The sequence below is a fragment of the Protomyctophum parallelum genome (genome assembly GCF_964188405.1).
Source record: "Protomyctophum parallelum genome assembly, chromosome: 22".
In the NCBI taxonomy this organism is placed as follows: domain Eukaryota; kingdom Metazoa; phylum Chordata; class Actinopteri; order Myctophiformes; family Myctophidae; genus Protomyctophum; species Protomyctophum parallelum.
The window spans coordinates 8207366-8231308 of NC_139714.1; the positions used below are offsets into that span (position 1 = coordinate 8207366).

Sequence of the window (23943 nt, forward strand, 5' to 3'; positions counted from 1 at the left end):
TTGGAGGATTTAGCAGGTGTTGGGAATTTGCTATGGTGATCAATTGGCTCAACAGTGGTCCTCATTTAAAAGATGGAGTTAGTAAGCAAATGGACCCTTATTAACTCTCAAGAGTTAAAATGATTGTTAATCAACTACATCAGGGGTTCCCAAACTTTTTTGACTTAGGTACCCCTTGGGGGGGAAGATTTCTTTTAGGGTTAAATTAAAAAAATATATATATTAAAAAAAAAAGCCCCCCCCCCAAAAAAAAGATTAATCGATTAATCGTTAATATTGAATTATACAAATCGATTTTCATTTTGGACACATTTACACATCCCTAGTTTGTTAGATGAGTTGTTGTACACATTATTTTCTGCAGATTTTTCTAAAATAATATGCATTCCGTCCAATTCTAAGCAAAGATTATGTTTTTGACGGCCTATCGCAGTCCCGTCGCTAGTCGTGATAGAATTAATCATACCTCCCGTTGTTGTCGATAGCCTCGGGAGTCTTTTGGCTACATCAAGCTACTTCAGCTGCATCCGGGATAACGCCTGGTGCGTCGCCAAAGGTGCTCCGTTGCTGTAAATCGCTAGGCGCTCTGATTCATTGGTCCTAAAATACCCCCGGGCGATTAACGTGTTTTTATACTATATTTTATACTATATTATTTTATACTTTATACTGTGTTTTTGAACTTTATTCAAATGGATTCTTTTCCTCCAGGAACTGGCAGACCGCTCCGTTCATGGAGGTGGAGGTAGCCGTCAGACTGCTGTACATGCTGGGAGAGGCCCTGCCTGCGTCTCACGGTGCCCACTTCTCTGGGGACACGACCAAGGCCAGCACCCTGCAGGACATGATGAGGACGGTCAGTGTCATCAGACCACCTCACCTCACCCCGGCATTTTAGGGTTGTCCCCATCCGATCACATGATCGGAAATCAGGGGCCGATCACAACATTTTCAAATGATCGGAATCAGATCGGGAGCAAAAAAACGTGATTCATCCCTAGTATCAATAATATATATATATATATATATATATATATATATATATATATATATATACACTCGGGACAGCCCTAATTATATTGATCGATCTTTTAGTTGGCTTTGGCCTCATTGTAATTGATTTAAAAGGGTTAGGGACACGATGCAGTAAGCGGGACATGATGTTTCCAGTGAATAGACATGCAAATTGAGTAATCCAAGGTGTGGCTTTTCACCTAAACCTTGGACATTCTGACAACTGTATATCAGGCTTGGCATTGCATTTCAAACAAATATTACTAAAAGGTAATTAAGACAGCAGAAAATGTTCCCCACAACGTTGTAATGGTTAATTTATGCTCCGTCACTCAACGAACCCAGGACGTGTTGTTGGCTTGTAGATGGGATCATTCATTTCTGCTATTTTGTTGTACGCCAAAGTGTAAATCTGGCATAACACTTTGGTGTGAACTAGGATTGTGGTCTGAATCTGGCTTGCAGAACGTTTGACATCACGTGTTGTTGTTTTAAATCCAGCTGGTTTCCTGTGGCGTGAGTGGATATCAACACACATCAGTGTCTCTGGAGTTCTTTGAAACGGTCGTCCGCTATGACAAGTTCTTCATCGTGGAGCCCCAGCACATTCCAAACGTTTTGGTAAGAGTTCACAACACCAGGAGCTGATCCAAGTCTCGTATGCATCCAAATAAATAATTTCTATGTAGCTTTATAAGCCATGAATGGACTGTTGAGACAGAACTTGGCATCGGAATTAATTGCTGGCACAAGATAACCTAATAAATACAATGTGCTAATGGGACGTTGGCTACAAAAATACAATGTGTAAAGTTGATTAAAGTGAATTATTTTGTTGTTGCTAGATGGCGTTTCTGGACCAAAGAGGGCTGAGGAATAACAGTCCTAAAGTCAGAAGCAGGGTGGCTTACCTTTTCTCCAGATTCGTCAAAACCCTACAGTAAGACTGGAAAAACACAGGCACGCACAACCATAGACATATAAACGTAGACGCCCTTTCCGGCTCTGGAGCGTATGGGCTCAAGGGAGGGCAAAACCTTCCCGAGATTCCTTGCGAAGCCCCGCGGAAGCATGAGCGTGCGTCACATAGCGCATGTTCGGGTCTGTAACAGTGTAAATCCTTCCGCCCCTCCTTCAACACACACTCCAACGAACTGCAGCGGCCAATGAGGCATCTATTGTTTTTATATCTATGTGCACAACACACACACAAACGCACAAAAAGGGGAGGAAAAAAGCTAAGCAAATGGCTGATCTAAAAGCTCACAACACGTCACATCACAGAGCAGTTTTGACAGTATTGACGTTGACTTTGGTTAAACTGGCACAATCATGAATTGAATTAGAATAACAAAAAGTATAACTGTACTGTGTGTATGATCTTTCTGTTTTTTTCCTTTACTGTCCAATTGGCTCCCTTAGATTCCCCCACACAGCCCCCACTTTGAAAAGCACTGTTTTCACACACACACACACACACACACACACACACACACACACACACACACACACACACACACACACACACACACACACACACACACACACACACACACACACACACACACACACACACAGATGGAGAGTTTAGCACTGCATCACTGACAGGGGAAAAACTACAGTCACCATTGTAATGCAAATATATTCTACATCTGTCGTACTGTATTTGTTGTTGTATAGAATTAGCGTCTGGGAGACTGTCAGGTGACTGAGTCTCTGTCAATTCAATTCAATTCAAAGGGCTTTATTGGCATGAGAAAACATACGTTTACATTGCTGTTACATTCCCTTAGTAGGTCTAGGGGTATTAATAAGGGATGCAACACGGCTGGCACGAGAATTGTGATTTATTCAACGTTTTTGTGATAAAAGGTATATACATAATAAACAATAAAGGATACAACTTGAAATGCAAAACAAAAGACAGGCTATATGGGGCAACTTAAATAAACCATCAGAACTATCTAGCCCTACTCTAAAGTATCACACAACACTCTGACCTAACTCTAACCAATACATGAAATGAAAAGTTACACAAGTTCAATCTATCTAAGCTGTCTACCCTAACTACTGCCCTAACAAAGATTTACAAAAAGTACGCACCCATACGCCGTTATATATATTATATTATATACTATATATATCTCTATATATATATATATATATAACTATAACATCAGTTGTATCTTTAGCTCAGAAATCACGGATCACTATATATTATATTATATACTATATATCTCTTATATATATATATATATATATATATAACTATAATATCAGTGGTATTTTCAACTCAGAATCACACAGAACAGAGTATAAGGCTCAGGGGACTCCACACAGGTTTAGCCCCTGGCCTATGCTTTCAACAGTGGTTTTAACCTCGAGCTTTAAGCTCCTACATGGACAGAGTACTGCACAGTATGAGTGACTGAGAGACAATGCCAACGAGTGCATGTCACAGGTGCTGTTAAGTAGTGTTCCCAGGTTGGTCCTCTGAGAGCGGATTGGTTCCTGGTGACGAGGGGGTGGGTAGACAGAAGGGAGGTTGATGGTTCGTCTCCGCCTCCACGCCCCACAGCAGACCTGTGACTTGAAAGGACTAATCAGTACTCTATTCATAATGTACCCTACTCTTACTCGTTGTATCCTATATAATATATATATATATAGATATGCACATAACCACGTTATCATATACCATACACGCATATATATATATAGGCCTACTTGAACACCATAATATATATACACATATATATACATGCATAACCACGCTATCATATACCACATATATATATATATATAAACATAATCCCCGATTATGTAACACCCCCACCCCCAAATCAAACACAGTTTGACCCCATCTCTACCAGACCCTAGACAGAGCATCTGCCATTACATTATCTGACCCCTTTTTGTGTCGAATCTCCAAGTTATAGTCCTGAATGAGAATTGCCCATCTCATGAGACGCTGGTTGTGATTGCGCATGCGCTGCAGGAATACCAAGCAGAAAGAACAATACAACAATACAGCAATACAATCAAAACAAAAATGATGTACATTTGAAGGTCAGAATCTTCAATAGATCAAATTCTATGTACCAAGGTCACTCAATGCAGGTATAGTGCAGGAATATACACAATGATTAGTCTTTAGGGTGGTTGTGTTCCATTTGTTATCCTTCTCCTATCACAGCAACTCACAAATCTTGCTGCTGTGTTTTGCTCTGTCATGTGTGTTGAGTTGTCATGCTAACCGGTCTTTCTCTGTTGACAGTAAACACATGACTAACTTCATCGAGGACATCCTGACCAGGATCCAGGACCTGCTAGAGCTCACCCCTCCTGTACGTTACCTACATACAGTAATGCAGTAAACACGGTCCTTCACACATTCCAGAGGAAGATGCCATCCTAGGCATCTTACAACCTTGAATCTTGAATACGCGTAACTCGAGAACCGTTCGCCCCACCCAATTATAATTTGACATATGCGTTCCACACCACCACAGGGAGTGAAGTGCCTGGCCTTGAGTCGGTCGGGTACATGGTTGTCCAGAACTGCCACAAAAGGCTCTGGTCAGGCTCTGCCAGTTGACCTAATGAGCCCAAGGGCCCTATTTTTTGTCAGTGTTTTACCCCTAAACATCCCCCTTTTTATTCTTACAATTTTGATTTTTTTTTAAATACTTTAAATAGCCGATCTACATCGGCACGTTGTAAACTTGTAGGCCGGCTGTTAGAACTATTTAAAAATGTTTTTCAAAATAGAAAACTGTAGCCTCTGCCTCAGCCAATTATTGATTGCCATGGCAACCCCACACCTGTCATTAGATTACTTAACCCGTCCACCTTTCAGTCAGTTTGCACTCTTCAGGCAGACGCATTATACAGAGACCTCCATATATGGCTACAAAAAGGACAGACTGTTAAAACGGGTGCTATGACAACGGGCATTGCATACTAGGTTCCCAACTTGCGTCGTTCCCAAGTAGGCCGGTGGCCGACGGGCACAGGTCGAGCATTTTGTAGAATTGGCCTCAGGTCTGAACGGGTTAACCCATTCTGACCGGGCACCCATTTTGGTGTCAGCATCATGTTATGCTTTATCTATTGAAAAATAGCAGATCTACAAGCTCATACGAGCTTGTAGGTCTGCTATTTTTGAAAAATCGAAGAACGACTGACATTTTTAGAATCTGATCTCAGGTCAGAATGGGTTAATCAGACCAGTGTGTGTCCAGTGGAAACCTCGCATTAATCTGATCTCAGGTCAGAATGGGTTAACCCAGAGCCCCCCCGTCTCTCCGTTTCCAGGAGAACGGCTTCCCGGTGCTGCTGACCAGCGACGACCAGCTGTTCATCTTCGAGACGGCGGGCGTGCTGATTGTGAACGGCGAGAGTCCCGTGGAGAGGAAGCAGGGCCTCATGAGGAGCCTGCTGGCCCCGCTGATGGACGCCTTCCGACTCCTGCTGGACAAACTGCCCCGCGAGACGGAGGCGGACCGGCAGACCGCCCTGGCGGACTGTCTGAGCCACGCCGTGGGCTTCGCAAGGTAACGGGCCCCAAAACGCTAGCGCCGTCACGTTGAATTGACACTTCGGCTAAGCCCTCACCCGCTCTACTCTGCCAGACCGAGGCCTGGCAAGCTGTGCTTCTTCTCACCCATTGAGATGCATGCTAAGTCATGGGATTTCTCCATATAAATAATCGATAATTTCAGTAGCAATAGCTTCAAAATGTCTTCAAAATCTAGTCAACAAGGTCTGCAGTAGGCTATGCACTGGAGAAATGAGCAGGAGTTTGTTTTCATGTAATACACAGACACTTAAGACACCATCACTTGGGTGGGTGAGCTGTGTAACTTTCCTGACATTAAGCTGTTTATGTGTTCAACAATACAGCCATGCAAAATAACGATAGCTATGAGGTGATGGAAGCTTTCCCAGCTTAGCAACGGTTGCTAAACTATTTGGATTGGCATTGGACAATTGCTTTTGCGGTGGGGTTTCGTCACACCAATAATTGCGTTGTTTTTAGCATTGGAAATTGGAACATTATGATTAGAAATTACATTTCTGTTTGCCTTTTAGTCAGATATGCCTGCACAGGGCAGATATGTCAAATAAAAAATAACTTGATTATCTCAAATAATTGGCGATTAGACGATTATAAATGGTAAATGGTGCATTTATATAGCGCCTTTATCCAAGGCGCTTTACAGAGATTGTGCATTACATTCACCCATTCATACACCGATTGCGGCGGAAGCCATGCAAGGTACCAACCAGCACATCGGGAGCAATTTGGGGTTCAGTGTCTTGCCCAAGGACACTTCGACATGTAGACAGGAGGAGCCGGGATTCGAACCGCCGACCCACGGATCATTGGACGACCTGCTCTACCTCCTGAGCCACAGTCGCCCCCCGATTATGTAATAATTGTGACAAGCCTACCCAACGCTTGACTTATGGTTATTTTTGTAGCAACTATTAGGCTCATTACATTTTCGATTAATCGAATAATTGAAAAGCATTAAAATAAATATTTACATTAGTTTATATACGTTAGCGCACAATGGTGTGCAAAAATAATTACATGCTCGAAATGGGGATTGATTACTAATCGGTTAAAAAATGTAGAGAGGCCTTTCGGGAACCGAAAGGCTATCTGTTCAATCACTGGCCCCTCCTGACCTAGTGTGACGTAGTGTTGAAATGTCCTTGACCTCGAGCAAGACGCTGAACCCCAACTGCCACCCGCTGTTCAAGTGTTGCCATAGAGCACCGAAGTCCTGACGTCACTGTCAGTAGAGGGCGTCAGTCCCCAGGTTCATGTACTTTTTATTTGCATTGTAATCTCCATAGGGGGATTTTAGATCGCCTCATATAAGAACTGTGTTTGAAAAATAAACCGATCACCCTGGCCTTTTCACTAATATGGATATGAAGTATCGACTGTAGGTGGAAATGTACAAATATACCCAAAGAGTAACAAAATAAGCGTTATAAACGAGTCAAACAACCCAGAGACTACATTTCCGGGTAGGCGGGGTTGCTGCATCTGCCCGTCGCACAACAGAAACTAAATGTTAATTACGTTTATTTTTATTTCTATTTTATTGATATTTAATGTCCAGCTGAGCTTATGTCAACAAGGAATCTGTTGACAGCTGGGCGTGACGTATATTAGCAGCGACAGACATTGCCTTCATATGTAGTTTCAAGGCTTTTGCGGCCACATTAATTCCATTTTCTCCAGAAACTGGCTGTATCAAATATGAATGGACATCATTAACGACGCACAGCCACTCCCCTGACAGAAAGGTCGGGGTGGTCGGTTTATTTTTCAAACAGTTTTTATATGAAGCGACCTAAAATCGCCCTATGGGGATTACAATTCAAATAAAAAAATACATGAACCTGAAAGAAAAGGAAAGGTACTATGTTTACCCAGGGTAACTGGACTAAGCTCAATAACTTGTTTACAGCCAGGCCCTGCTCATAGAACATTTTATGGTAGGGGTTCAATGCCTTGTCCAAGGGCACTTCAGCGGTGGTCATTTTAACGTGCCGGTCCGGGGATACGAACTAGCGACCTTCCGATATCAAGACCGCTCTGCAAACCGTTAGGCCACCGCTGCCCCTGTGTATTGGCGCCCTCTACTGAAAGTGACGTCAGACTTCGCTGCTCTATTGCTCCTAACCGTTAGTAATTTCAGAGGATGGATTCCGGGTACGTGTAAAAGTAATTTGAAATGTGGTGTTACAGGCTGCGTTTTGATTAGTTTCCGCAGGCGGCATTGTTCCTCGTTGTCAAAACGTCTTCCCCTCTTGTCTCCCTCCCCCCGTCGCTCCCAGTCGCACCAGCAAGGCCTTCAGCAACAAGCAGACGGTGAAGCAGTGCGGCTGCACCGAGGTGTACCGGGACTGCCTGCAGACCTTCCTCCCCGCGCTGAGCTGCCCCGTCCAGCGGGGGTCGCTGCGGAGCTCGGTGCGCTCCTTCCTCCATCGCATGATCATCTGCCTGGAGGAGGAGGTGCTGCCCTTTGTGCCCGCCGCCTCCGAACACATGCTGAAGGACTGCGAGGCCCGGGACCTGCAGGAGTTCATCCCGCTCATCAGTCAGATCACCGCCAAGTTCAAGGTAGCTCTCCAGGGCCATGACGATTGTTACAGCAGTGTCTAACCCATTCTGACCTGAGATCAGATTCATACGAGGTTTCCACCGGACACACACTGGTCTGATGAACCCATTCTGACCCGAGATCAGATTCTAAAAAATGTCAGTCGTTCTTCGATTTTTCAAAAATAGCAGACCTACAAGCTCGTATCGCGCCACTCGGTGGCGCGATATGAGCTTGTAGATCTGCTATTTTTCAATAGCTAAAGCATAACATGATGCCAACACCAAAATGGGTGCCCGGTCAGAATGGGCTAATCGCAATTATTTGAGACGATGGCAATTATTTTGAGACGATTATCTTTGCATAATCGTTTTCCATGTTGAGAAATACATACATTTTCAAATATCAAAAAAGCAGAAGTAGCTGATCTACAAGCTTACAACGTGTCACTTCGTAGATCAGCTACTAATTCTTCAACTTTTCAATGTCAGTAGTTTCTTTGTATATTTGTTTAACCCTTTTACTGCTGCCATTTATTGAGAAATTAGGACCTAATTCATGCCAGCATTTTTTTAATTTGAGCTCTTATTTTGAAAAGCCACATTTTGCCTCAACCGGAAGTGAGCTTATCCCTGCCAGCTTTACGTTGCCAAGACAACCTTTGTTTACATGATCGAATCAATGCCGGTACATTTTAGCCATCCACAACGTCGGCTCGTGCCGTCAAAGAAACGCTGTTTTGACCAAAAATGCCATCTGGGACAAGGAATAGGAGATACAGGCGATTGAAAGAAACGGTTAGAATGGATTCTTATGGTGACGGTGAATTAATATGAACGATCCAGTGCAGTGCTAACAACACTGCTAGCTAACCGGCTAACGTGAGTAGCATTATGGCTTGATCAATCATATGCACTATAAAAGGGCAATTGCCGAAGGGCTTCGGCAATGGCAGCAAGCGTTAATATCAAATTAATGCTTCAATTGCCGAAGGGCTTCGGCAATGGCAGGAAGACGGTTAAGCTGCCCCTTGCAATTCTTGATTTTAAAAGCCTAAAAGGCAAACAGAAATGTAATTTTTGTTTATTTTTTATTCATAGGTTAATGTTCAATGCCAAAAACACAATGAAATCATTAATCACAATTCATTGTGTGGCAATTAATCGTCAGCTCAAATTTGTAATGGTAATGGAGTGGGAAAGCAACAAAGCTAATGTTTTGTTTTGTTTTGTCCTTGGCAGGGCCAGGTGTCTCCCTTCCTGCAGCAGGTGTTCATGCCTCTGGTCCTGGCCATCTTCGAGGTGCTGGCCCGGCCGGCCGAGGAGAACGACCAGACGGCCGCCCTGGAGAAACAGATGTTGAGACGCAGCTACTTCACCTTCATTCAGACCATCGCCAGCAGCGGCATGAATGAAGTCATGGCCAACCAGGGTACGGTCTGCCCATGCTTCGGAACCGTTACTGTTCCATTTGTAATGGATACAATTTACAATTTAGGCATTTAGCAGACGCTCTTAATCCAGAGCGACTTACAATAATCAAGAACAAAAGCATGGGAATACATCACAAAAGCATTTATCATAAAACATGCGTAAGCTAAGAAAGTAACAGTGGAATATCTATATTATGAGACTATACATATAAACTATATATATATACTACTATGCTATACATTATGTACTATGGCGTGCTATGACTATATACAATGCAATTATAGTGCCGTCTACATAACATGCTATAAGTCTGTATCAGATGCTATCTAAGTCTACAGAAATGCTATCTAAGGGGGTAGGGTAAGTGCTATGGGCCATGATGGAGTCTAAAAAGGTGGGTTTTCAGACTACGGCGGAAGATTGGGAGTGATGCTGCAGTTCTGACTGCAATGGGAAGTGAAGAGTTTGGGACGTGTGGAGCGTTGTCCCGGCGTTTTTAGTGAGGGTACTTCCAGCTTCCCTGCGTTGGCTGATCTGAGTGCGCGGGAGGGTTTGTAGGGTTCAATCATACTTGCAAGATATGGGGGAGCCATACCTTTGGTTGCCTTGAATGCCAGCATCAGAGTTTTGTATTCTGTGCGGGCAGCGACCGGGAGCCAGTGGAGGGAGCGGAGCAGGGGGGAGACATGTGAGAATTTTGGCTGGTTGAAGACCAAGCGAGCTGCAGCATTTTGGATCAGCTGGAGAGGCTTAAGTGCACATGCTGGTAGGCCAGTAAGGAGGGAGTTACAATAGTCGAGTTTTGACAAGACTGTTGTCTGGATTAGGATACGGTCTCAGAACGTCTCAGAGCGTCTTGGCGTCTGAGCTAGTCTCATAGAACGTCGCCTGGGTTCTAAGAGAGCCAACACAGATTCTAATGCTGTGGCCCATTTGGTTGTGAGAGCAGTCCTATGAGCTTCAAACTGTATTTCCTTTCAACCTTGATGCTTGCTTTGGTGCAGAAAAGAAAATATCATGTGACGTACTCTATTACATTCTTAGCAGCGACAGGTTAGTTTCCTCAACCTGGTTTGAGTTGCGACTGGTCAACTGTGCCAAAGAAAAATGTGTACAACGCCAAGATAAGCAACTACACCGTCATTGCCTGTGTGGGTGGGATGGTTGGCCTAATTTGACTGCAGTCTTGCATTTCACCAGTAGAGGTCACTGACTAAAAACTAAAGCTTCATTTGCCCACCACTAGCCAAAAGCTTATGTCTACTACTGTATTAATAATGCACCAACTGAATGTGAATATAAGTCGTCACTAGCATTTGTCAAACCCACATCACAGGTTCCTGGCCACTATTCTTTGATTTGGCTTCTCTCTCTCATCTCAGGGGTTGAGAACATTGAGCGGGTGCTCTTCACCATCATCCAGGGAGCGGTGGACTTCCCTGATCCCATAGCTCAGAAGACCTGCTTCATCATCCTCTCCAGACTGGTAGAACTCTGGGGTAAGGCATGACTTGTTGAAGTGCTAGAACTCTGGGGCATGGGATGACTTGTCAAGTCGAGTAAATATTTATGAATCCAAATCTAGTAGTAACTCCACGCATTGGACTGGGATATTGTGTACAGTATCTTTTGTGAAAGGAGGAATATTATGCGAGATCTCTGGTCATGACCCATAAAGAAAATAGCAGATTCGGGCCGCATTGTGAGCTTGCAGATCAGCTATTTTCACTTGTAATTTGTTTTGTTTAAACTTTTCAAAATCTTTTCAAAATCTTTTGAAATAGGAAGAAAACTAAAATATTTACTTGCGACCCATAAAAATGTATCCCTGACCCAATGTGACCTAGAGATTGATCCCATTTTAAAGTATTTGAAAAGGGGTATGAACACCATAGGACTGACAGTGTTGTGGTCGTCTGTCCAGGAGGTAAAGATGGCATGGTGGGCTTCCCAGACTTCATCTACAAACACATCGTTCCTGCATGTTTCCTGGCTCCTCTCAAGCCCACCTTTGACCTCACAGACGCCCAGACAGTCCTGGTAAGTTTCTGAACATAAAAAAATATTAGATTAAAATCATTAAATACAAATGTAAATGAATACAAATACAGATGTTTCCCAGTTTGAGTAATTTAATGTTGTTGAAATGTAAGGTTAAATGTTAGTTTTTTGTCTTTCAGGCATTGTCGGAGTGCGCTCTCACATTGAAAATGATTCATCTCAAACGGGTGTGTATCACTTTAGTGGCTTTAGTATTGACATTACAGGTATTGCATTGTTATTAGTATTATATTATTCCTCCACTGTAGTCTGTGACCATCTCCTCTGATCCTTTCTCTTTGGCAGGGGCCAGAGTTCATCCAGTTCTTACAGCAGGACTACCTGCCTTCACTTCAGGTATCGCCAGAAATCACACAGGTAAGATGGTGGGCTGATGTAAAAGAATATTGGTCAAGACTCAATTCTGACAGTGAGTTAGAAAATAATTGTCTGATTAGTGAATAGTGGTCTCTTGGCTTTCCATCAGTTTCAGTTTAGCCTGAATATATTTTAAATAATCAATTGCAGAGCAACAGATTTTCTACTAATCTCATCAGTCTACTTGCATATGCAACTTTTTACCATTTTGAAAAACATTTGTCTACCCACATGAAGGTTTTTCATTTTAAATGTAATAAGGTTGTAATTTATTTTTTATTTTATAATTAGTGAATGAATACTTTACATTGGCAAAACAGGGGTAGGAGTTTAATAAGTTCGGTTGTTTCAGCTTCTCACCCTCAGGGCATCCTACTGGCACTTCATTCCTACTGCTTTTCGGACATTGTTTTCTTTTGTTTATTGTTTTTAATTATCATTCGAAATGAAACAAATTCATTAATTCATTCAAAGTTTGCCAATAAACCTTCCTTGTCTAGAAGCTCTGTGACGACTGCTTTCGTTTTGTTTGAACAGGAGTTGTGTCAAGTGCTTCAGCAGCCTGACGTCAAGGTTCTGAAAAGCTACATTAAGGTACATTAACAGCTGCTGTTCATTCCCAGAGAAGACCTTTTGCCTACTCTGTTTTATTATTGTGATCTTGTGCATAATTGTTTACGTGGACTCCCTTAGGGAGTCAATTATTTTAATGATGATTATTTCCTTATACGTATATATTTCCATTAACGTTATACTATACATACATCGTCGCTGCCTGGAAATCTTGTATGTCCAAAACGTAAACTAGAAAATTGAACCTCATTATTTAGTCACAAGCTTTTGTTAATACTTGAATACTGTATTTATAAAAACCCACTGACAAACGTAAGCACTTTCAAACCGGTGTCGGCATGTTTTTATAGACGCATATTTTGAAACAATTAAAATAATAGCTGATCTACACGTTCACAACGCATCTCATAATGCTATGAGCTTTGAGAACGGCTATTTTCTCTTTTGCATTACGTTGACATACAGCACTGTACAATAAAGTTTAAATTAAGTGGGCCATTTAATTTATTAAAAAAGGTGAAATGTGGAGATACAAGGTTTCCGCCTGACAGCGACGAGATCATACTATATTATCGTTATGTAATACTATTCTTCAATCTTTCTATGCAGGCATTCTTTCAGCGGGCAAAACTGTAAACTCTGAACTGGAAGTTCATTTGGAATTTAAAAGGACCCTTCAGAGAGAGAAAGCGGTCACCTGTGCCACTTAAAAACACCAATAAAGGAACTTAGCATAGAAGCTGCTTTTGCACTTAAAAAGTAATTGCATAAACAAGCCCCGTCTGTTTTAAGCTGGAGAAACGGAGGTGGGCTAAGGACATGAGAATTGAAGGTAGGGATGCTGGCACTGGAGCAGGAAGGACCGTAATTCCTTCCAGTGGCCTAAAGCAGAGATGAGCTGTCTGTGTGCGGTTGGATTCGCGGGAAAGTCGGGAGGATTTGATTGGTGTAACCACTCAACCAGATGGATTTTCTTTTTTTTCCTTTTTGATGGGGCTTTTGGGACGAGCCTGGTCTTCCGTGGGAAGAATGGAAGCCTAGTTGTGTTGCTGCCTATCATAAAACGTATGGCAAATTGTCTAAAGTGATTTGAACACGGGAGCTATCGATCCGTGAAGCGTGGCTTTATGGTTTTGTCAAAACCATTATGTTGGAACATTTCAAGAAATCTTAGGTTGTTTCTTTTTCCGATGTGGAGTTTGCTGGCTGCCCGTGATTACATTTTGTTGAATAGATTTGGAGAGAAAAAAGGGCTGACTTTTTATTGAATGGGTGGCGTATTGATTTTCTTTATTTTATTTGTTGAGTATGTGGATGCTTGAATAGGAATATTTTCTTCTTTTGGTTTGAAGTGACTTAACAATGGGAATCTTAAGTGCTTAAGTTTCCTGGCTCATTGTAGATTTGCCTTCCAGGTGTGTCCTATATACCTCTAGGTCTAGGGCTGGGCGATATATCGTTATTGTGATATGAGACTGGAGATAGTCTGTAGCTTGGGATATCGTGGTCTTAAGCCTTATGTTAGTATTTCACAAATTGTCAAAAATGGACCATCTACAAGCTCACAACGTGTCACATCACAAGGCATTGTGAGCTTGTAGATCTATTTTTGAACACATTTATGAAGATTTTTAAAGAAAGTACCCTGTATTATCACAATATCGATATTGAGGTATTTGGTCAAAAATATGGTTATATTTTGTTCATGTCGCCCAGCCCTACTATGGTCTAACCGGACAGAACCTCTGCATCTCGTCGTAGTAGCATCCATAACGCTTTGCTGTCCTAGACTTGCAGATAACATGACATTGGTATCATTGACTGTAATTATTGTTTTTGTCAATGTTACCTGATTATATTTAGTGCTGAAGTTGCTAATAAGGTTCTTAAAGAGGTCATTCACTACAGTGATTATAGATTTACTATTCCATTCAAGAATTTTCTTGTTTTGCATCGGTGCTGGCCAAATGTTTTGTTTTTGTTTGGGTTTTTTTTTTTTTTTTTTTTTTCAGATGGAAATGAACATAAAATGGACCCAGGCCTGGAATTTCATAGCTTTAGGGACAAGGCCACATACCTGGCCTTTGGTGGTGATACACAGGCTAAATGCTGCAAGTATATGGAAATAATGACCTAATGGACTGGTTTTCCAGCATTGCATACCAGGCTCAGAATCAAAGACACCCCTGGTTGTTTGTTTAGCATGTATTCCACCTGATGTTGCGCAATAAGAGTGCAGAATCTCAACAAAAGACACTGGTGTCTAAAAACCGTATTGACAGGAAAGAGCCAGATGAGAGAAAGGGGCGCAATCAGCCAGGGGAATGCAGGCGGGCATCGGGGTGACTGCACTCTTTTTGAGAGGCATGGACTGAAGCCAAATTGAGGGAGCATGGTGTCCATGGCCCTTCGTAAAATTCCTGCCCTGGTCAGAAGTTCGGAACTAAATGTAAATAAGAGAAAATAAGATGGTAATGTTATGTAAATAATGTTTTTAGAGTTTAGCGCCTTTTTTATGTCATTCCCATCTGAAAATGATTCATCGGAACCTCTGTGTACAGCTCATTGTAAACATTGTCCCTTGTACAGAAGTCAATCATTGAAATGCTTTTATAAGTAACGGCGCCTTTGTGACAATTCAGGAGTTTGAGAAATTGATTATGCAATGTGAATTGCAAGCAATACTGTGAAATGACTTGTCAAACAGTCCCCCACCCCCCAAAAAGTTAGCATTCTATAAAGCAGTGGTTCTCAAAGTGGGGTCTGGGGCCCCCCCAGGGGCTTCTGGCGGGGTCCCAAATGAGGAACGGTTTAACCCTTAATTCCTAGATCAAGGGGTTAAGCGGATCTAAAAGATCATTGAGCTTCCATTGTAGATTTGCTATTGTAGCAAAATGTTTGCCTATGACATGCCCAAAACAGGGACGCCAGGGTGAAAGAGGTTAACTTATTTCACCAGCTAGAAGGCAATCCAATGATAGAATATACTGTATTAGAATCCCTATTCAGACCATCGGATTCTTTCCCCCACCCCATCTACAGTATAGATCGTTGTAGAATCATGTGCTTAATCTAATCTAGTCTTAACAATTAAGACGTTCCTTCATGTGGGTCCCTGGCACCAACTCTTTTCAATGGCTTAATATGCATCAATTTGGAGGTCCTCAATATGAAAATATTTTAGAACCACTGTATTAAAGTTAACTCAATCAGTTCTAGACGAGTCATCTACTTTTTTAAGTCCTTGCTGTACTATACACTAAAGTTGTGTAAAATGTCCTTTTTTTCATGTGTTCACATTTGAATGAGGCAAATCCACTTGAACCTCTTTTCAACCTCGTGTAGCTGCTTGTTTTCTCATATCCCCTGTATAGATATGACCACACCATCACACTCATAACTGGCTGCTCAAGTTACAACTGAGTCATGTGTAGGCCTTCACTTGTGGTTTGTTTTACGGCATTGACTAAAAGTCTGTTTTCTCCCATCAAGAGCTATGCTTCCAATGTATTTTGAACATGACAATGAACCGATATGACAGTCAACCAAGCCCTATTTCACATCTCCGTGCTTAGCTAGAGCTTTATATATTTCCACCCGCCACAGCTGTTTCCTTGATATTTTGTAATTTTGCATTGGAACCACAGTACCATACAGAGTATTCAGACTGCCTGGGAGCACTTGTGACTCTTTGATTAATGGATGTTTTATTTCTTATAATTTATAATCCACTGAAGTAAAAACAAACAGCAGCTGTGCAAAGTCATGATACCATGGGATATGAATCCACTTTAAAAATCATACTTTGTTTACCTCAATATGATCCATTCTATTGCATTCATCACATAATTGCTAATACTAGCAAATTCATATTTACCCTGTTTGTTTTTTCTGTAGACCGTGGGGAAAAAGCGTTTGCACACATTCAAGAAATATTTATGCCAAATGAGTTGTTCATTGAGGGTGAATTGTCTTGAGATCTTGATTTATTTTTTGATATTGCAACAAACCTGTTAGACCATCTGTTAGTACCAATAAAGTGTTTACTAATCTGGAGCTAGTAAACTCAATAGTTTTTTATTTTTTCATTACTTGTATCATTTTGTATTCAGCTTTAACTATGTGTCAACAGAACAATTTTAGGTATTGTCCTAGCTAAATTAGTGTTTCAACCCATTAAGACCAACACAAAAATGGTAGATGTACGCACATAGGAGGCCTTAGCTATGTTTCACCAGTTTCAATTGAAACTGGCCTCCACCCTCAGGGGGGCCTCCAAGCTCCAACTGACCGTCAGGCATCAGTCAACTGAACTCCCTCTCTCTCGCGATGTTAAGTTACACCTATTTCCTGTTAACCTGGGTAAAATGTGTGGCATTGGGAGGTAAAGGGGAGACACTTTATTGTGAAGGGAAGACAGGATTAGGAGAGGTGTTTCTGCATAATTGTCGAGAGTAATGGATGTGCGCGATAGAACAGTCCAATCGATTTGTATCAATACGGCTGTATCAACAGAATGTGATATATAAATATATGGGGGCCTCATTTGATCTTGAAACGGGCCTCCAGATTCCTAAGGCTGACCCTGTGTACGCAGCGTGTCACTTCATGCCTCAATGTGAGCTTGTATATCTGGTATTTCTGAATGACCAACGCTACAATCTAAAATGACAGATGCTTTCCCGGTTTTAATGGGTTATGTCATAACAAGTGACCTTGATTTTTAAAGATCCTTCATAGCCAAATTGATATGGAATTATTAAACTTAAGGTTCAGTTTATTCACCGTAGCAACCGCTACAACACACATCGCATGATTTCACAGCAGCATTTAACATAAAAATAAACTTATTTTGGACATTTTCAACCAAGAAATTAGATTATCAATTTTCTTTAACCCCTGTCCCATTTGTTAAAACTCCCAACAAAAATCCTTCTCTGTAGTCAAAGCGCCTGCTGTCAAGATGGTCATCTGTGTTTGTATGTACAAATCTCATGTCACGTCCCAGAATGAGTTGACTTCCTCAGACAGGGCCTGTGATCGTCCTGATTTACGTGGCCAGTGCCACAGTCACTGGTAGAGCCATGCGTCCTTAGCCCTTAATGACCGCAATGGGGCGAAGTTTGATGGCTTTCTTGCTAATTCCAGCATTATGGCAAGTGTCGACCACATCACACACATTTTTGTATGATTCTGGAGCCTGGAAACAGAAAACGACCGAAAAGTATTAGACCTACACTGACCATATCAAAGCACAAAATGTCATCAAATATATATTTGAAGAGCAAAATTATAATTTCAAATGAACAGTGTTGATTTCGTCAACTAATACGACAAAAATGACTACCCTTTTTTCACTGCATAAAACTAAATGAAAACAAATACATGACTGCAAATTAAGTATTTTGGTTTTTCTCATGGTTACCTCTTCCATGACCAGTTTGGGTGAAGCTACTCTGATGGCGATGCCCTTGTCTGCCAAGCTGTCCAGGACGTCTTGGAAGTCCAAGTTGCGGCGAGATTTAGCTCGAGACAAAGCACGACCCTGTGGAAGATGGCCGTCAATGTGAGTTGGTGCACTTGTTCAAATTAACAGATTACTTGTCATGATTATGTCTTGCACCTAGATTAAAGCTAGATTGTATTTCTACTCCACAAGATACAGTGCATATAGCATCTTGGCTGAGCAAATGGAGAGGGAAGTTCGATTGCCAGAGCAAACCGATATCAGCCTGGCCGAAACACCACACCATTATTTTACTTTTTTGGTAACGGCAACTATACAGACTGATGTGTCCTGATTTCTAACAGACATCAACCTGGCATCCCTATTTTAAAAAGGTTTTCAAAAATTATACATTTTTAACGGTCATTTTTAACGGTTATTTAAATATATAAAATGTACTGTTTGTGTGAATTTTGTACTGTGAATTGGTCAGAACATCAGTAACTAAGCAGTGGTCTAGGACTCTAATGTACATTACTACTGTACACTAACAGGATATTTGGCACATTATAATCAGGCAACACATGAAAGGCTGCGTGACAAAGTGAAAGTGTGTCATATGGGAGAGTATTAAGACAGCAGTTCAACATATTTGCTTTGGGCTCATTGATAATACAAGTAAAATTCAAACGAAGTCCTACCGCGCCGTGGCAGGTGGTGCCAAAGGTCTCCGTCATGCCTTTCTCCGTTCCAGTCAACACGTAGCTGCAGGTGCCCATGGTCCCTCCAATCAACACCGGTTGGCCTGTCAGCTGTAGAAGAACACAACTTGACAACTGCTACTCAACGCGATGCGATAAGTGTCTGCTATTCTTAAATTTATTTATATCGGGTATACCCGTTTAAATACAATTGTTTATCTGTTTAGTTTTTTTGCATGCAAATGTTAAATGTATTAAAAAAATATATATATATATATTAGAAACATGTGACCACCCGACTGTCCAGCATTGGACCCAAACATCTGGCAACGCGGTCACACTCTACAAATGATACCCTACAAAATACACCTTACGTGGATGCCAGGTCATTTTAATAACCTATGAAAAAGGAAGGCAGTCCAGTCCGCACACTGTTTCTCAGCTCCCAGGAAACTTTATTGAAGACTGAAGCGACAACATTTCGACCCTTACGGGTCTTCGTCTGGTATGAATGAATACTAACCTGCCTATTCCTGGATGAGTGGCGGGTCCCTACTCCCTACCTGGTAGTCCACAGCGATGAGCGGGTGGTGCGGGGGGAAGGCTCGGGTGGAGCCCTTGCGGTGTACCAGCAGCTGCTTCTGCTTGCCGTCCACCATGTGCTCCTCCACCTTGGCGATGTTGTGAGACACGTCGTAGATGACGTGCATGTCCAGGTCATCGGGCGTGGTGGTGAACACTTTGGAGAACGCCTGGGAGACATCATCAGATTATTATCTCTATATCACTTTACAATCCCTTCCCTGTGATGTTACCAATAGGACGAGGAACCAGACAGTCTTGGATTGAAATAAATATTTGAGCATTAATTTGTGGCGTCGAGGTTCTGTCTCAATTCATTCCTTCCCCATAAGCAAAAATATGTCTGTATATTCTGCCTGAAGTAGCTCCACAGACTTCAAATCATTGTATACATTGTCGTGAGATGGCATCACTCGCCCGTCGACGAACACCATTACGTATGAATTAGGTGTAAATGCCTACAATGTTGAAGCAGTGAAAGTGTGGTGGTCCATGCCTGTGTGGAGGTACCATACCTGTCTGGTGAGGAAGGTCATGGATGAACGGTTGACCCAGGCGTAATTTCCAGCGGCGGCCATGCCTTTCAAGTAGTCCTGGCCTTCGTCAGAGAAGATGCGAGCACAGGCCAGCTGCCGGTCGTTCACAATGATCTTGTCCCTTTTCATGGCCTTCTCCATGGCAACAAGGGCGTCTAAATAGAAGAGACTTGCACTTTTTTACTAAATGCATGTTTTGTAATATTGGACTTACACAATGGTTATGTAAACACATTAACCCTAGCAACCCTATTCTTGGCATGTCATTGGAAAAAAACAGCAACTCCATTGTTCCAACTGTACTGTGACTGATGCAACTGTGTGCAACCAAGAAGAAACAGCGCCTACCTGTGGCCACCTGGTGCCCCAGTCCTCTGCTGCCACTGTGGATCATGACACACACCTGGCCCTTGTGATCGATGCCCATCTTCTTGGCAGCGTAGTCGTCATAGATCTCGTCCACCACCTGGATCTCGCAATAGTGGTTCCCTGCTCCTAATGTACCCAGCTTCAGGAGACACACCGACATAGGATTATCACCACACGCTGCCTTGTGCATTTGATCAACAATGATAGTTTAAATCGATTGGTTCAATAGAGGGTATGTGCGTGACATCATTATCATACCTCAAAGTTATGTGGGAACGCCTACTGAGTGGCGAAACAATTATTTCTGGCCTTAACAGCCCATACTGTACATCCAAAAAGAAAAGTCCTATCTGATTGCATTAAACAACGTTAAACGACATTAACCCATTCACTCTATTAACTATTGTACGCCTAGACAACAGCTTATCAGTAATATGGTTATTATTACATAGGGTATATAAAAGACCTGAAACCGGATTTGACAAATCTCTTCTAAATCCTGACAGTTTTCTGAAAAACCTATGTTTATATATCTGTGGTCCTCAAACTTCAAGGACCCCCAAAATTATATCTATTCGGCACTCGCTATGAGCTTGTATATCTGCTACTTTTCCAAGGCTAAAGTTTAAAATAATGGTTTGGTTAAAGTTAAGGAAGCTAAGGTGACACAGATACATTCCAGGTCTTAATGGGTTCAGGATGTGTACTAGTCACCTGAGGCAGTCCTCTTTTCTTGGCCTTGTTGGAGACCTTGTTGGGGTCAGCCTGCAGCATCCTGCCGTACTCCTCGCAGTGCTCCTTGTCCTCAGCCCAGGCATAGCCCTCCCTCAGGGACCAGTCCACGCCCATCTCCAGGGCCTCCTCCAGGTCCCTGCACAGCGGACACATCCACAATGTTCAACATATCGCTAGTCACAACTAGGAGGACTCATTAGCACATTGGTGTAAGAGAGATGTACCGATACCATTTTGTCCTTCCTGATACCGGTCATAGCTTGCGTATGTCGGTCCATTTGTACACTCTCAGACTTACTGTATGGGGGTTATTGTAATTAAAAACGTTTGAGAACCATTGATCTTAAAATACAGATTTTTACTTACTTGGCGTTCATGGGGATGACACCCTTGGAGCCCACTCCCACGGGGATGTGGTCGAACAGGGCCTGGGCCAGTTGCTCTTTCACAGGCTGAACGTCTCCCTCGTCCAGGTTGGTCCTCAGCAGACGCACACCACAGTTGATGTCAAAGCCCACACCCCCTGCGCACGCACACACACAGGCCAAATTTAACTTGTAATAAGACACCATGAGCACAACAATAGACATATTACATTTTATTACACTTTATTGTTGTGCTCATCAGGTCATATGTACAGTAGATCTCAGATGGCACATCGCTGTTGCATGCTACTGTAAATCCTCTCCAATGTAAACTAGAGCCCATACCAACTGAATGACATCGGTTTGGCAGATATATCAGCCATTATCTTCATTTTTTTGATGACATGCGTATCAGCAATTGTCGGTATGCACTGCAGCTAATTATGTCCTGATTTTGTGTATTTCATATTTACATGTATGCTACTTCATTGCATAATTATAGTTTATATACTTAATTTAAATGTTTCATTGTATTTATTCGATTAAAATGCAAAGATATATATATATATCTCTTTTTTTGGGGGGGGGGGGGGGTATACAAATCTGGCATCTGTAGAATTCTGCTCCAATATTTAATGAGTAATTTGATTGCCCTTATCAGTCACTGCAGTCTCACATACCTGGAGACACCACAGCATTGGGGTCAGTCATGTCAAAGGCTGCCATGTTTCAGTCTCACATACCTGGAGACACCACAGCATTGGGGTCAGTCATGTCAAAGGCTGCCATGTTTCAGTCTCACATACCTGGAGACACCACAGCATTGGGGTCAGTCATGTCAAAGGCTGCCATGTTTCCGATGGCAAATCCATACCCAGAGTGGCAGTCAGGGAGGCCGATGGATTTCTGTGGATGAACAGTTATCGTCAGACTTTACGGTCCCTCTGAAATGCTGTGAATGGCATCAAATGGCAGTACTTACATGCACTATTCCAGGCAGCGCTGCAACATTGCCGATTTGTTTCATGGCTGGAAGGAATCCACCAAAACCTGATTGGAAAAAGCATGGAAATATCTGTACTTAAGTAGTAGAGGAGGCTGAACAAACAAAAGGACACGTACATCGTCATCTATACCTATAGGCTGGGTGCTGGATCACAATAAAGTCATAAAGAAGAAATGAAAAATCTGCACACCAATTGATGCTCCCAAAATATCTTTACTTTAATGGTAACGTTTTGGTCCGCAGCCCTTCTGGAAGGTCTGAAGAAGGCTGCAGCCCGAAACGTTACCATTCAAGTAAAGATATTTTGGGAGCCTTAATTGGTGTGCGGATTTTACATTTCTTCTTTAATACCTGTACTTAACGCATATTCATATATACTTAATAATAACCAGTAAGACGCCTGAGGGCGAGAAGCGACCTCGCCCTTTAGGGCGTCCACGCATCCGCCTCGTTGACGGCAGACTGCTGGGCGAGCGCTGGCGCTTTGGCATGAGAGGTCAGATCAACATGGAATTAATTCTGTACTGGCCATATAAGGAGCATGTCTTGAGTGTACAGGGTTTGATGAGGTCAGATCAACATAATGGAATGTCAGAAGTTCAGGTCAGCTCCATCCAGGGTTTGATGAGGGCACAGGTAGGGCCGGGCCTTAATTTTAGGCCTGTTTAGGAACTCTCGTTTCTGTATCTTTGTCCAGATGGTATGAGGTTGAAATGATCAGTGTGAATTGTTATTGAAATTGCTAGCGTGTGTGATGCCCTTATTGTTCATATCAGAGTGTGGGAAGTTGACTGGAATCCCCCATGGGCGAGGGGTCTACACACTACACATTTGTCCACATAAGTCATGTGAAGGTGTACAATCACGGTAAGTCATTCAGTGAGACGATGCCGATGATGATGTGTCATGATGTTGGGTTTATAGTTGCCACCCACCTCCTCCTCGGCAGGCATTGCGTAGCTCGTCAAACATCAACTTCTCAAGTGGATCGTTGACGTAGAAGATCCCTTCAACCTGCAATTAAAGGGAACCTGTCAAATGACGTGTGTAGTGGTGTCTGAGATGCATACAATCCAAGGACTGACCCTTTAGTAGTGTCCCCACTGTTCCTTTTGGTCTGACTTATGCGTTATGCCTGCTGTGATGATGGATACACTGAATTCAGACAGATTCCCATTTTCCAGTGCAGAGGTCCAACTTTGAGACCGTGTGTGTGTGTGTGTGTGTGTGTGTGTGTGTGTGTCAGTGTGCACAGCAGCACCAATAGACTCAACATGTGTGCTAGCTAACGGCTGTCTCACTGGATCACAACCAGTCAACTAGCTAAGTAATAAAGCTACAGCTAGCAAAGCACATTCATTCTGTTTGGAGCTGACTGACCTGCATGTTAGGAACAAAGCCCTTTTTGATGCGCCAGCAGTTCTGGTCAATCTTGTCCAAGTACTGCAGCTCATCGTTGTAGGTCCTGGCCATTGTACAGTCAGGCAATACAACACGTATGATGCAAAACCAGAGCAAAGCGTTGAAATGTGTATACCCTGCTTCAGTGCCGATAGCTACGGAAACACCGGAGGAACAGTACACACGTCAAACCAACGAAAACGGTTTATGTAACATGCTATGTGATGTGACGCACGC

At 42.5% G+C, this 23943-nt stretch overlaps 2 protein-coding genes across 3 annotated transcripts in view; one reads left to right on the plus strand and one right to left on the minus strand.

Moving 5' to 3' along the window:
• Positions 1–16621, plus strand: part of xpot (exportin, tRNA (nuclear export receptor for tRNAs)) — a 29724-nt gene extending 13103 nt beyond the window's left edge. The window contains exons 13-25 of the mRNA XM_083758029.1: positions 712–856; positions 1516–1635; positions 1860–1954; positions 4292–4361; positions 5332–5570; positions 7876–8161; positions 9383–9572; positions 10957–11073; positions 11499–11614; positions 11755–11802; positions 11921–11992; positions 12530–12586; positions 13175–16621. Coding sequence (XP_083614155.1) covers positions 712–856; positions 1516–1635; positions 1860–1954; positions 4292–4361; positions 5332–5570; positions 7876–8161; positions 9383–9572; positions 10957–11073; positions 11499–11614; positions 11755–11802; positions 11921–11992; positions 12530–12586; positions 13175–13201 — 1582 coding nt within the window. The 3' untranslated portion in view covers positions 13202–16621. The remainder of the gene's footprint in view (positions 1–711; positions 857–1515; positions 1636–1859; positions 1955–4291; positions 4362–5331; positions 5571–7875; positions 8162–9382; positions 9573–10956; positions 11074–11498; positions 11615–11754; positions 11803–11920; positions 11993–12529; positions 12587–13174) is intronic.
• A 98-nt stretch (positions 16622–16719) lies between these two features.
• rtcb (RNA 2',3'-cyclic phosphate and 5'-OH ligase) lies at positions 16720–23853 on the minus strand. Of its 2 annotated transcripts, XM_083758030.1 has the most exons (12): positions 23686–23853; positions 23241–23319; positions 22282–22349; positions 22106–22205; positions 21301–21457; positions 20914–21070; positions 20179–20338; positions 19810–19985; positions 19276–19464; positions 18713–18823; positions 17991–18110; positions 16720–17765 (listed from the first exon to the last, which is right to left on the minus strand). In XM_083758030.1, exons 1-12 carry the CDS (start codon positions 23776–23778, stop codon positions 17658–17660), a joined length of 1518 nt encoding a protein of 505 aa, XP_083614156.1. In that variant the 5' UTR covers positions 23779–23853; the 3' UTR covers positions 16720–17657. The 2 variants fall into 2 exon arrangements, with proteins under 2 accessions (XP_083614156.1, XP_083614157.1); XM_083758031.1 differs by lacking the exons at positions 22106–22205; positions 22282–22349; positions 23241–23319; positions 23686–23853 and adding an exon at positions 21980–22024.
• Positions 23854–23943: the final 90 nt, after the last annotated feature.